Below are 14,145 nucleotides of genomic sequence, written 5' to 3'. Positions count from 1 at the left end.
AGAGAGTAGAAACAAAATAGCTCCCCTGCTCTTATGGAGATGGCATTCTATCGGGGTAGGGGGGCACTGAAAATAAACAAGAAAATAGATGTCAGAGGATGCTCAGTGCTGTGGAAAAAATAAAGCATGAACCTGGAGGGCTGGCGTGAGAGGAGGGAGGCTTGGATTTCACTTAGGGTGGGCTGTGAGGTGGTGTTACTTGACTCAGGCTGAAGGAAGTGAGGGAGTGAGTCACACAGCTCTTGGGGAAAAGCTTTCTGGGCTGGAGGTCGAGCAAGTGCAGGGTCCCAAGGTGGGCATGGGATGGGCTTAGGTATCATGGCCCATCACAGGGATGAAGGGATGAGAGACAGGAGAGAAGGTCAGGGGCAGTGAGGTGTCCGTTCAGGTAGGGCTTCTGAGATGTGGGAAGGACTTCGGCTGCTGTGTTGAGTAGGATGAGAAGCCAGAGAGAAATCTTTCTAAATGTCAATAAAGGAAAAAAAAATATTACCAAGAAAAAGACAGGTAAAGATGGCTGCCTGTAAAAACCAAACATTTCATTCTACATGAAAAATCTAAATGAAACAAAAAGCACACAACGGGTGAAAAACAACATTTTCAGCAAACATGACAAAAGAGTGAAATCCTGATTCTCTAAAGAGTTAGCACAAATTAATAAGAAAAATAGTAAGAACTCATGGAATATTTAAGAACATAAAATTTAGATACCTTTGTATGTCATCATAAAATTAAAAGGCCAAAATGACTACAAATGTATATGTAGCACATGTGATGCATGGAAGATGTAAATATGTAACTCAGTGAGAAAAAATAAACACCACAGTGGAAAATGAGCCCAAAATTTCATCAGATAGTTCTTCAAGGGAGGAATTAAAATTATTGAGGGCATCTTCTTTATCCATTCATCTGTCGATGGGCATTTAGGTTGCTTCCATGTCCTGGCTATTGTAAATAGTGCTGCAGTGAACATTGGGGTGCATGTGTCTTTTTGGATTATGGTTTTCTCCGGGTATATGCCCAGTAGTGGGATTGCTGGGTCGTATGGTAGTTCTATTTTTAGTTTTTTAAGGAACCTCCATACTGGGTTATAGCTTTCTCAACTCACTAACCAACATTTGATTCCCGGGAGACTTCCAAATGAGTCCGGGTTCCAGCCCCGTCTAACCATCTCCAACAGCGCCTGCCACAGAGGTCAGCCAGCCTCCTGTGGACAGTACACCCCCCAGAAACCAAAGCTGGATGCAGTTACCGCTTAAGTGAACACTTGGTGTGGGACTCTGGCCATGGAAAAGCATTTTCCACCACACTGACCAGCATGCTGTCACCAGACCTTACTAAGAGGCCAGGTCTTACTTATAACAGAAAAAAATATCCAGAAACAATTTAAATGCTTGACAGTAGGAGAATGGTTGAGTAAATTCTAGTATAACCATATACTAGAATGTGGCACGTCCATTTAAAATGCTGTTTATGAATTCAGTATCTTGGGGCGGGAGGGCTTGTGTTGTCATGTTTACTGAATTGTTGCAAAAGAAAACCGAGAAATGACCTGAACGGCCATCAGCAGGGGAGTGGTTGAATACATTGAGATATATCCAGGCTGTGGAATTTTACACATTTATATAAAAAATCAGTTAGATATGGCTCTACTGACCTGGAAGGTGTCCCCAGTGTATTGTTAAATGAGAAAGCAGGTTGCAGAGAAATGAGTGCAACTACGATTTCATTTTTTAAAAAAAATAATAAAAATTCTCCCGGAATGTGTCTTTGTTTGCATGAGAGATGAGAAGGTTGGAGAGGAGAGAGTTACCTGCTGGTTAACTTTGGTAGCTTTGGAGTGGGTAGAAGGGAGAGAGACTGGGGACCCGTTTGTCCTTATACATCTTTGTGTTGCATGTATGTATAGCCATGTATATTACAAGTAACATTGCCTTTTACAACTTAAAACTGAAGAATAATTTACTGAAAAAAGAGCCCACAAAATTATATATATAATATTATCTCAATGATGTGAAATATGCATGGAAAAATCTAGAAAAAAAAGAAAATATTAACATTGGTTGCCTCTGAGAGGAAGGCGAGATTGTAGTGTTTCCTCTTTTTTTAATTCTTGCCTATATTTTCCAAATTTTCTGCCAGGAGGAAAATATATACATTATTGTTTAAAATATAATGGCCTCTACCTTCTCACCAGCCAATCTTGCCTTTACTTATTTACAATCTGGCCTCTGTCCACCGTGTCACATGCCACCTGTCTTTGCTGAAGTTCGTGTATCCATTCTGCAAATACTTATTGAATTCTCAGCACTGGGGATGCAACAGGAACCAGGACAGAGCTCCTACTCTCAGCATCCTTACTTCCAGAGGGACCATTTAGACATCAAACCGAGTGACCTCATCCCAGACCCTCACCTTAGCCCCGCTCTGGTGCTCAATGCACTGAATCACCTTCTCCTGTATGGAACTACACTCTGGTTCTCCTCCCACCATTATGCCTGCCTTCCTGCCTCCTACTCCGTCACCTCTCTTGTCCCTGTACACGGAAAGTGTTCCCAGGGTCTCTGTTTAGAGCCCCCCTGATTTCTTAATCCACAGCACGAGATGCTGTTCATACCCAGGTTCTGAATCAGAAACTGCAAACCCACACAGCAGTTGGGATGCTGGGGGATGGTGGTGAATGTTGGTATCAGTGGTTGACCAGGACACGAATGAGGGTGGTCCTCAAGGCGTGACCCCTGTTGGGTCTATACTCCAGGTTCATTCTGTGCAGCCCTGTAGCACAGTATTGCCACGTGGAAGTATTTGCTTATGTCTGGGTCTATGATCCAGGCCCCAAGCCCCATCCCAGGGTCTAACCTAGAGGAATGAATGAATGAATGAGTGAATGACATGGTGCAATGACATCACCAGACAGATTTCAGAGACATGAGCTGAGTAGATCTGGTGCCAGTGCCAGTGAGGTGAAGTTCAGGAACATGAACCAGGGGGCTCCTTTAAAAGTTGTAGAGATAGGAGCTTTATTTCCTTATTACTGTAGTTGAATATTTTTTCTGGGTTCTGAGCCACTTATGTCTTCCTTTATGAACTAACTTATTCAAGACCCTGTCCAGCTTTTTAATTATAGTGCTTGTTGTTTTCCTGCTGGTTAGTAAGAGTTCTTTCTGTGTTAACTGTTCTATTGATACTTTTCTACCTAACCTTTTTGTGTGCCTTTTGATTTTGTTTCTATTTTTGACCTACACATACTTTCTGTATAAACTATCAATCTTGTAGTATCTTCCATAGCTTTTACATTCAGAAAATCACAGTCAGATAATTATTTGTGTATATATTCTTCTAATTATTTTTTGACTTTTTAAAGAACTTAGTTTAGTATATGGTGTGAATTGACAAGATAACTTAATTCTTTTCTCAAGCAGTTAATTAGTTGACCTTGCAAAATGTTTTTCTTTTCTCACTGATTTTTAATGCTTGTATGTATTTTAATTTTTATGTCTATTTAAAGCTATTGCTGTAATACTGTGTCATTTTCTACCTGTCCAGCCTTGGGCCACCTCCACAGTATTTTCAAAGCATCATTCGGTGATTCTGTTTAGTATCTTGTAGAATGAGAATACTACAGTTTCTACCTTTTCAAAAAATATCTATTGTCTGCCACTGTCTGTTTCTTCCAGTTAAACTTAGGCACCCTTTTACTAAATTTAAAACAGGGTATTGGGCTTTTGATCAGAATTGCATTAAGCTTATAAATTAACTTTTCAAAAGGTTAATATTCCAAATTAACCTTTCAGAAGTTAGTCTTCCACTCAAGATTACGTATGTCTCTCCAGTCATTCAAATTTTTTATCCCTCTCTAAATGTCATTTTTATACAGTGACTGCCCATTTCTTATTAAGTTTATTTCCATTTATTATACGCATTTTGTAGTTATCATAAATAAGACCTTTTTTCTTTATATTTTTATCTGTCACTTGCACATGGATTTTGTATACTTATTTTGTGTTTGGCTACTTTACTGAAATTTCTTATTAGTTCTAATAGCTTCCTAATTGATTCTCCTGGGTTTTCTGGGTATATTAATATATCATCTGCAAACCATAATTTTGCTTGCTCCTTTCTCATTTCTTTTTCCTACATCGCATGGATTAGCTCTTCCAATAAAGCGTGAAATCTCAGAGGTGATAGTAGCATTTCTATCTCATTCCTGATCTTAATCAGGCGTTTCACCGTAAGTAGGATGTAGGTTATTGTTTTAAAATAGATGCTCTATCATGCTAAGGAAATATTCTTTCTCCTACTTCCAAATGCTTATTTTAATCAGGGTTACATGTCTAATTTTATTAAATGCCCATTTAGCATTTATTCATAAGACCTTAGTTTTTTTTTTCTTCTTTAAATGCGATCCTTTGTGTTATCCCTCTTTTCTGTTAAAAGAGATTTTTCAATATTAAAGTCATTTTAGAGATTAACTGTCCTTTGTCAGTTAATCCCTAAAGTGGGCTTTAAAAAAATTAGTGTTGAGTCAATTTATCAGCATCATAGTTAAGGTGGATCTGAAGTGGACTGCTTACTTTTGAATCCCATCTGAGTAACGGGGTGACTTGGACCCTTTCCTTAATTTCTCTTTGCCTTAGTTCTTCATCTGTAAAATGGAGGTGGTATGAATAGTATCCACCTTCTAAGGCTGTTGTGAGGATTAAACAAGTTAATATATGTAAAGTTCTCAGAGGAGTGTCTAGCCAAACACTCACTAAATACAAGCACTATATTAAATTAATGAGAACTTACCGTGTGTCTGGTACTGAGCTTGGGCTATGGATTTAAAGATGGGAAAACTCAAGTATGGTCTGTCTTCTCACAGAGCTTACAGCCTGGCAAGAAAACAGATACTTATGAATTAATCACATGGAAGCATGGACATTTGCTTCTATGATAAGTGCTACCAAGGAGAGGTGATGGTACCATGAGAGCATATAATAGGGGGTTTGAACTAGTCAAAGAGAGATAGTTGACTAGACATCTGAAAGAAAAATATGCCAAGGAGGGAGGGAAGAGTATTCTAGGAAGAGAGAACAGCATTCCCAAAGGCCCTGTGGCTGTGCAGTGAGAGTGTGGCCAGTACAAAGGACTGAGAAGGGCGGGGTGTTTTTTTCTGACAGATATACATCTGTGGCACATATCACCGTGTAAATTTAAGGCATACAGCATGATGGTTTGATTTATGTATATTGTGAAATGATTGCCACAATAGGCTCAGCTAACAACCATTATCTCATATAAAAACAATAAAAAGAAAAGAAGAAAGGAAAAAATGTTCTCTTTGTGATGAGAACTCTTAGGATCTACTCTCCGAACAACTTACCTGTATATCACACAGCAGTGTTAGCGATGGTCATCATGTTGCGCGTTACATCACTAGTACTTATTTGTTTTACAAGTGGAAGTTTGTACCTTTTGACCACCTTCCTCCAATTCCCCTTCCCCACCCCCCGCCTCTGATAACCAAAAGTCTGATCTGTTTTTCTATGAGTTTGCTTTTGGGGTTTTCTTTGCTTGTTCAGGTTCCACGTATAAGTGATATCATACAGTATTTATCTTTTTTTCTCTGACTTATTTCACTTAGCATAATGCCTTCGAGGTCCATTCATGCTGTTGCAAATGGTAGGATTTCCTTGTTTTTTATGGCTGAATAATATTTGTGTGTGTGTGTGTGTGTGTGTGTGTATGTATCTCACAACTAATTTATCCATTCATCTATCGATGGACACTTAGGTTGTTTCCATGTCTTGTTTATTGTAAATAATGCTTCTATGAACATGGAGGTGCAGATATCTTTTCGAGTTAGTGTTTTTGTTACATTTGGATATATTCCCAGAAGTGGAATTGCTGGATCATGTGATAGTTCTATTCTTAGTTTTTTGAGGATCCTCTGTACTGTTTTCAACAGTGGCTGCACCAATTTACAATCCCACCAACAGTGCACAAGAGTTCCATTTTCTCAGCATCCCTGCCAGCATTTGTTATCTCTTGTCTTTTTGATGATGGCCATTCTAACAGGTATGAGGTTATATCTCATTGTGGTTTTAATTTGCATTTCCTTAATGACTAGCGATGTTGAGCATCTTTTCATGTACCTGTTGGCCTTTTATATATGTTCTTTGGAAAAATGTCTGTTCAAGTCCTTTAGAAGGGTGGGGTTTGGCTGGAAAGCTAGTGGACACAAGGGTAAGAGGTCACCAAGGGCCAAACCATGCAGAGACCCTCATAGGTCTACAAGTGATTTTTCCTTACTGAAGAGCAATGACGAGCTATGGGAGGTTTGATGTCGGTGGAGGAAAGGGGAGGTGACCTGATCAGATTGCTGTTTTGAAAAGACACCCCCAGCTGTAGTGTTGGCAAGGACCAGGGTAAACGCAGTTGACCAGTTAGGAGGTAGTTTTTATGGCAGTCTGGGGGAGAGATGCTGTGGGGTCGAGGGAAGTAGAGACAGAGACAGGATGATCGGTTGTCCAGGGGGCTGTGAAGGAGAGGAAAGTGTCAGGAAAGGGTGGGTGGAGGACATCACGAGCCTGAACAGCCCAAAGGAGGTGTCAGGTCTGGAGCTGAGAGAGAGGTCTGGCCTGAACTGTGAAGTTGTGAGTCATCAGTGCACAAGTGGGGAGACAGAGAGGAGGAGAGGCCCCAACACTGAGCCTGGAAAGGAGCCAGAGAAAGAACCATGGGAAGAAAGATGGAGAGTGAGCGGTATGGGAGGAAGCCGGGGACCAGGCTGCTCAAAGCATCATTGCATCTGCAGGGCACCAGGTAAACGAGCAGGCTCTCTGGCCCCTCCCAGGTGCTGTCCATCAGAATGTAAATGTCAGCCAGGTCCCCAGGCGCTGCTCATGTGCAGTGTAGTCTGAGATGCTCTGGCCTGGGAAAGGTGATTCCAGAAAGGAGGCAACAGTGTCAGAGGCAGCTGAGAGAGAGGTCTGTTAAAATGAGGACTGAACAATATCCACTGGACCCATCGGTGACCTTAGACCTGTTTGGGTGGATTGACAGGACCAGAAGGCAGAACTGACGGGCAGGGAGTAAGGAAATAGAGACAGAAAGGACAGACAGATTGTGTTTTCTAAAACTTTGGCTGAGAAGGGGAAGAGAGAGACAAGGCTGGAGGGAGAAGAGAAGTGGAATGGGGAGTTGGTTTTTTAAGGAGAGTCTTGAGCACATTTAAAATGGGAAAGTTCCAGTGGAGAGGAAATGATTGAACACTTGGAACATACATAAGAGAGAAACGTATATAAGGTTCTTGAAGGTTAGGGAGGGATGGGATCCAAAGGGCACATGGAAGGGATATGTTTAGATTGCAGGAGGGCTAGTTGGTCTGCAGGAGGAAGGAAGACCGTGTGGGGCAGGCTAGACGGATTTGGAATTGGGAAGACAACGGAATCCCCACTGGTGGCTTTTATTCTCTATGGAGATGGGAAGAGGGGGCTGGGGCTGAGAAGAGGAGCCTGGAGCGTCAGGAGGCCGTGGAAAATGGAGAAAATTTGAAATCATCAGTCTGGCATTTAATGTTGTAAAGAGGAAGTTCCACCTGGTCTGCTGGCCTTTTAGTTCAAACTCTGAGCGTTGTTTCCTACCTCACAGGGTTGTTCTAAGGCTTGAGTACAACGATGCCCATTTTATCACCTGGACATTTCACGGCACAAGCAAGCTGGCACTCAGTGTGTCAGTCGCCCACCTTCCTTCCCTCTGCACCGAGCATGGGCTGGTCCAGAGGAAACACTTGGAAAAGGGGGTTCATGATCCTCTAACACACTGCTCCCATCTCTCTGGGAGATTCTCAGAGTTCTTCCGGCCGTACTGAACAGCTCCCTTTCTCTCTCCCAGGCCAGAACTGCACGTTCGAACTGCAGGGTCCCAATGGCACCGTTGAGAGCCCGGGGTTCCCGTATGGCTACCCCAATTACGCCAACTGCACGTGGACCATCACCGCGGAGGACCAGCACCGGATCCAGCTTGTGTTCCAGTCCTTTGCCCTGGAGGAGGATTTTGACGTCCTGTCGGTGTTTGATGGGCCACCCCAGCCAGAGAACCTGCGAACCAGGTATCACGCCCTCCTCCCCGTGGCCGGCAGCTGGGCCTGAGCCACGCTTGCTGAGAGGAAGAACCAGGCAGGGTGCTTTGTCATCAACTCAGACCTCTGTTTTTATGAGGCCTGCCCTGAACTCCTCTGCTTTCTTTACCTTTCCCAATTCCTTTCTCCTGCTTAGAAGTTCCCAGTAAGCAGGAGTTTTTGTAGGACATTTGGGAAGACTAGATAGAAAACATACAGAGCAATTCAAGTCTTTCTATTACAACTGATTTCGCATGCGTATGTGTGTATGTGTGCATATCTGTTGGTGTATATTCTTTGCACACACAGAAATATATCCCTTGGACCCAGCAGATATGAACTGAAGGCTAGTAGCAACTATGTCTTGCATCCCCGACTTGAAAACCGTCAATACTGTGTTGGATTTTGCCTTGCATTTGCATGGCTTTGGCTGTGGGTACAGAATTGAGAATTTAGGGAAGTTTCTACTTTTTAAACCGCAGCACACTTAATAGAAGAGGAGACAATGGAGAGGACGAGATTGCTTTCCCGTGCTCCTGAGCTGCCTCCCAAGGGGAGAGTTCACATCAAGGAGGGAGACAGGGAGGAAGGCTCCCACCTCTGCAGGAAGAGCAGACTTTGAGGGGGGCAAAGATCAAGGCCTCAGTGTCATAGCTCTCCAGGTTTTGTTGACCTGGTGGCCTGCCGTGCCTCCATTGCAAGACTCGTCCTGGTCCTGCAAGATAGGCTTTGGGCTCCCCGGGAGACAAAGGGTTAATGGCTTACCAGCTAAGCCCTGGGGACCCCGGGGTCCTCAAGGCTTTGTTTAAGATGCTCTTGGAGCAGAGTCACAGACAACATTCCCAGGACTGATCCAGCCCTCTTCTTGCTTGCTCCCTGCCCTCTCAGGGCAGTGCAGAGGTGAGCTGCCATGTCTGCAGCTGGGATGGGCATCTGGGGCTCCCCTGACTAAGTGGTTCCTCTTAGACAAGACCAGGCTTGTCCGTCTGCCCTTGACATTCCACAGGGATTGGCACACAGTAGGTGTTCAGTGAAACTTGGGTGGAGGGACTGGAGTGCTCTTCACTTATTCATTCCGCAAATATTTCTTGAGCACCTACTATGTTCCAGACACTAGCCTGCGTGCTGGGGACCCAGCAGTGAGCAAAACAAAGCTCCTGTCTTCAAGGAGGTGACATGCTAATTGGGAAGGGGGCAGGCCTCGACTTGAATATGTGAGCTTAGAGTTCAAGGACATCGGGGCTAGAGATGTAAAGTTGGGAGCCTGGGACTGGTTAGTGCTTAAAATCAGGAGACTGGATGAGGTCACCATCAGATGTCGAGCTCCAGTGACCCCATCGGTGGGGCACCGGCGCAGACTCTTGAGGGATGTTGAAAGACAGAAAGTCAGATCAGGCCAGTGGGGCGGCTAGTTGGGGTACAGATGACTGGAGGCCTATTCTGCGTCCTGAAGTTCTTCCAGCTCTCTTTTCTCTTCAGGCAGGGTCCACGCACGTGTGGTCAAAGCTCTATCTTCTGACGTTTGGGTTCTCTGGCTCTGAGAGTGAAGTGTGGAAGACCCCCAGAGGGGGGATGGCTCTGGCCGGCAAGGGTGGGGGTTCTGGGACCTAAGGAGGTGGTCCTGGCAGGGGGTCCCTGGATGTATTCCCAGGGCACAGCCCACTCTGGCCAACCAGCCGTGTCTGAGGAGAAGGCTCCTGGGATTTGTACCTCCACAAGTTCATCCCTGCTCGGGCTCCTCATCCCTGTCATCTGCCTGATGTGCTCATTTTGGTTCATTTCAGAATTATATAGTTTTCCCATACAGCATTTCCAACTCCACGCTATCTGGGATCACGTCCGCTTTCTTGTATCTGCTCCCGCGCATTTGCATTTTCTATCTTTTTACTTATTTAGTCTTGCCAGAAGTGTGCCTATTTTATTGGTCTTTTAAAAGTCCCAACTCTAGGGCTATCAGTTTTATTCTTTTCCTGTTACCTGACTTGTTGACTTCTGCTTTTATCTTTATTCATTCTTCCCTCCCACTTACCTTGGGCTGGCGTTGCTCTTTTGCTGTTTTCATGAATTGAATTAGTTTCATTACCTCTTGTTTGATATTAAAATCATTGAGGCATTTTTCCCTAAGTACAACTTTGACCATATGCCATAAATTTTGATGGATAGTTGTTATTTTTAGAATAAATAATTCTAACTGCAGGCTCTAACTGCAGTTTTGTTCCTTCCTTGACTCTAGGGTTTTTTCCCTCAAAATTTCCAAGTAATATTTTTTTATACTTAAGAAGTTATTATCTAGTTGTACTGCACTATGTTCAGATTATGATTTCTATTTTGGAGAATTTGTTGCCTTTTTTTCTCAGTATAAGATCATTTTTGGTAAACGTTCTGAGTATTTGAAAAGAATATGTATTCTGTGGTGGAAGGGTGAACAAATTCATGTTATTAGTATTGTTTAATTTTTCTAATTTCTTATTTATTGTCTAAGTGATTTTTGTCAAGGATAAGCAACTTACTGTTTTCACATTTTCACTATTATTTTTATCATTTTCTCCCTTTATTTCTAAGTTTTTACTTTATATATGTTGATGTTATTCTCTTCAGTATGTCAGTATTTGTAAACATCAGATCTTCAGAGTGAATTATAATTCTTCCAATATAAAAGTTATATTTATCCCCCTTTTTTTGCCTTAAATTCTACTTTGATACTAGTTTTACCACTTTTATTATCTTTTAGGTTTGCATTTATCACCCATCTTTGCTAATTTCTCTATTTTTAATATTTCTATGTCATTGTTCTATATGTAGAGTTTAGAGTTTTGTTTTTAAATCTTTCATGAGAGTTTTTATTCTTTAACAGAAAGGTTTAATTCACTCACAATTTTTGGTGATAACTGATGTATTTGTCCTTGTATAATATTTAATACTTTCTGTTTTTAAGCTTCCTTACTATGATTTCCGTTTCTCCATCTTTAAGCACAAGTGTTCTTTGCCTCGTCTCTGATTTTTATTCCACTAGTGGTTAAAGTTACTTCTTGAGAACACATTTTAGGCTATATTTCTCTGTCAGCATCCTGTCTAGTGAGCCTTTTTCTTAGTCAGGTCTCACCAGCACTGCATCTCGTAGAAATTCCTTAGTGCTTGTAGCATGTAGGTGTCTGTCTCTTTTTCCTAGTTTCCCACATGGACATATATAGTCTCTCCTTTTATATACCTCAGACTATTTCCATGACAGCTTGGGAGGTCAGGTTGAAGGAGCGTTTAACATGTTGCCTTGGCTCTCCATCTTGAACTGGAAATCTCTCTTGAGATGTTTATTCTTTTTTGATTTGCTGTCATGAATAGAATTAGTTTTCATTATATTTTATTTTTGGATGATTCAGTGCTAATATGTAGAAATACAAATTGATGTTTGTATATTGATCTTGTATCCCGTGACCTGGCTGAGCTTCTTATTAATAGTTCTGATAGTTTTTAAAAAATCTCTGTGAATAAAAACAGTTTTTGTTCTTTTTCAATCTTGATGCCACCTATTTATTTATGCTTAATTGCAGCAGATAGAATATTGACTATACTCAATCTTCAATATAATATTGAATAGAAGTGGTGAGGGTGGACATCCTTACCTTGTTCTTGATCTTAAAATACTCAGTCTTTCACCATTAAGTGTGATGTTGGCTGTAGGTGTTTGGTAGATGTCCTTCTAATGAAGACGTTTAAGCAGAGGATTTTGGCGTGGTCTGGCTGCAGTGTGGAGAATGCGTTAGGGTAGGGGTCCAGACTGGTGACTGCCAGGCCAGGCAAGAGACGGAGGTAACCTGAGCTAGAATAATGAAGAGAGAAGATGGCGTGGGTTTGTATGATGTTATGGGGCAGTGTGGTGCTTGGAATTAAGGGTGGGTTTATAGGGATTGTAGAGTGGGAGTATGAAGAAGGAAGGGGTGGAGGATGGCTCCACATTGTCCGGCTTGGAAGCAGGAAACAAGCTATAGGTCAGCCTGACGTGAATTGCAGTCTCCAGGAAAATGTGTTCTCGTGGCATCCCAGGGTATTTTGTGCACTGATGTTTTTCTTCGTTCATCTAGCAGAACAGGTAGGTCACCTCTTCTCACAGTGTTTTCCCTTGAGACAGGAGGGTACGGTGGTGACAGGCCAAGATTTATACCCAGCTGGCTTCTACGTTTATTTGCGCCATGACCTGTGCAAGATTTGGCTTCTCTGAGACTCATCTGTAAGATGGAGGTGACACTGATCCGCCTCACAGGGCTGTGTGTATGAGCCACCTCCTAGGATTCCCTGCTGCTCCATAAACACTATTTGCATCTTTCCTGGCCCTTTGCTCTTAGGAACTCAGACCGCTCTGGAGCACTTTTATGCCTGTCTTGACGCTTCCTCTGTGGCCTGCCCATTAGACTTTTTAGATCTGGGAGCTGCAGATGTGGAGGACGGACATCCGAGAAGAGACTGGGCTCAGGGGAAGTCATTCGTTGTGGGTGGCATTGCTCATCCCACGGTAGCCCAGCAGTGGGGCCGGACTGATGAGAAGCCTGCAGTGGGGTTCTCTCTGCATCACTTGGGGCTTTTGTCTCAGACTTGACAGGCGTTAAGTTTTGTGATTCTGCTCTTTGAGCATTTTAATGCATTTCTCTTTTCTTCCTTTACCTTCAGTCCTTTTCAATTTATTTATGGATGCATTCCAGCAAAAGGCTGGAGTCACCTCCCCACCCCGATCCTCAGCCCTCTTTAAACTCATCTTTCTCCAGCTGCTAGCTCATGGGTGGTGGTGTGAGCAACAAACTTCCCTCCTGGTTAGATTCTAATCTCCTTGAGGCCGGGAGTCAAGCCTTCTACCACGTGTGGCTGTGGCTGAGCCATGCAGTGAAATATACCTCTTGCACCTGCAAGGCATGAGTTCCAGCTCCTCGCTAGCTGCTTGGCGTAGACAGGTCACTTTGACTCTTATCCTCAGTATCTTCATCCATGAAGTGGATGTATCAGTATCTACCCCATAGGTTGGTTGGTAAGGATTACATTAAATAGTGTGTGTAAACTGCTTTGAACTGTAATGAGATATAAACAGAAGAAATACTTGTATGTTGGTAGAAAAAAAATTAAAAAACACAATTAAGCAAAAAGAGACACACACACACGCACACACAAACCCAATACATTTATATGACATGAGGTAGAACAGTGGTTTTTCAACTGAAGGTGATTTTGACCCCACGGGGACATTTGGCAATGTCTGGAGACATTTTTGGTTGTCACAACTGGAGAGGGGCCCTGGCATCTAGTGGATCAAGGCCAGGGGTGCTGCGAAGTGTCCTACCATGCACAAGACAGCTGCAACAAATGCCAGTGGTGCTGAGGTTGAGAAATGCCGAGGTAGGTGATTAAGGAGGAGTTAAGGCCTTCAGCATCAAACATACCTGTGTGCTAATCCTACTTCTGTGTCAGTGACCTTGGACAAGTGAGTCAACCCATCTGAGCTTCAGTTTCCTCCTCTGCAAAATGGGGAGCTCTCAGTGGCGCTATGCACTGACAGCTGCACCTGGCATCGTTAAAGAAGAGGTGCCAGTAGGCACACTGCACACGGCTTGTTCTATATGCAGATGCCATTCATCTCCCAGCAACTCCCTTTCTCCACCAGGAGTTCACAGACACCTTCTTGAGAGCACCTCACATTTCATCTAGAGCTATTCATAAGCAGCAACATCCCAGGGTGCCAGAAGGCAGCGTCTGGCTGCTTGAAATTAAATTTACAATAGAAGCTGATCAGATTCTTCTCATAATGGATCAGGGTGGGAAATGGGAGTAGGAGCTGGTCCTGAAGGCTGGGGAGCCTGTAGGAGTTTGGAAATTAGCAAGAAAAGAACAAAGAGCCTCCCAGATAATGCAGTGTCAGCCCTGCCTGGATGAATTACTGAAGCAATCCCCACATCTCTGCTTTTGCACAATTAGGTGGCCTTTCCGTGCTGGCAAACATCCTATTGCATTGCAGTTGAATGTGGGATGAAGTTTTCTAATGGAACACGAGCAAACATAAT

The 14,145-nt window shown here is 43.0% G+C and overlaps 1 protein-coding gene across 1 annotated transcript in view; it reads left to right on the top strand.

The window, feature by feature from the left end:
- The window catches only part of CSMD2 (CUB and Sushi multiple domains 2), a 653,956-nt gene that overhangs the window by 53,279 nt on the left and 586,532 nt on the right, over positions 1-14,145 (top strand). The window contains exon 2 of the mRNA XM_036829393.1: positions 7,879-8,095. Within this exon, the coding sequence (XP_036685288.1) occupies positions 7,879-8,095 (217 nt within the window). The remainder of the gene's footprint in view (positions 1-7,878; positions 8,096-14,145) is intronic.

Source organism: Balaenoptera musculus, chromosome 1, assembly GCF_009873245.2.
Source record: "Balaenoptera musculus isolate JJ_BM4_2016_0621 chromosome 1, mBalMus1.pri.v3, whole genome shotgun sequence".
In the NCBI taxonomy this organism is placed as follows: Eukaryota; Metazoa; Chordata; class Mammalia; order Artiodactyla; family Balaenopteridae; genus Balaenoptera; species Balaenoptera musculus.
The sequence above is the reverse complement of the archived record's forward strand: the minus strand, read 5'-3'. Positions and strand labels throughout refer to the sequence as shown.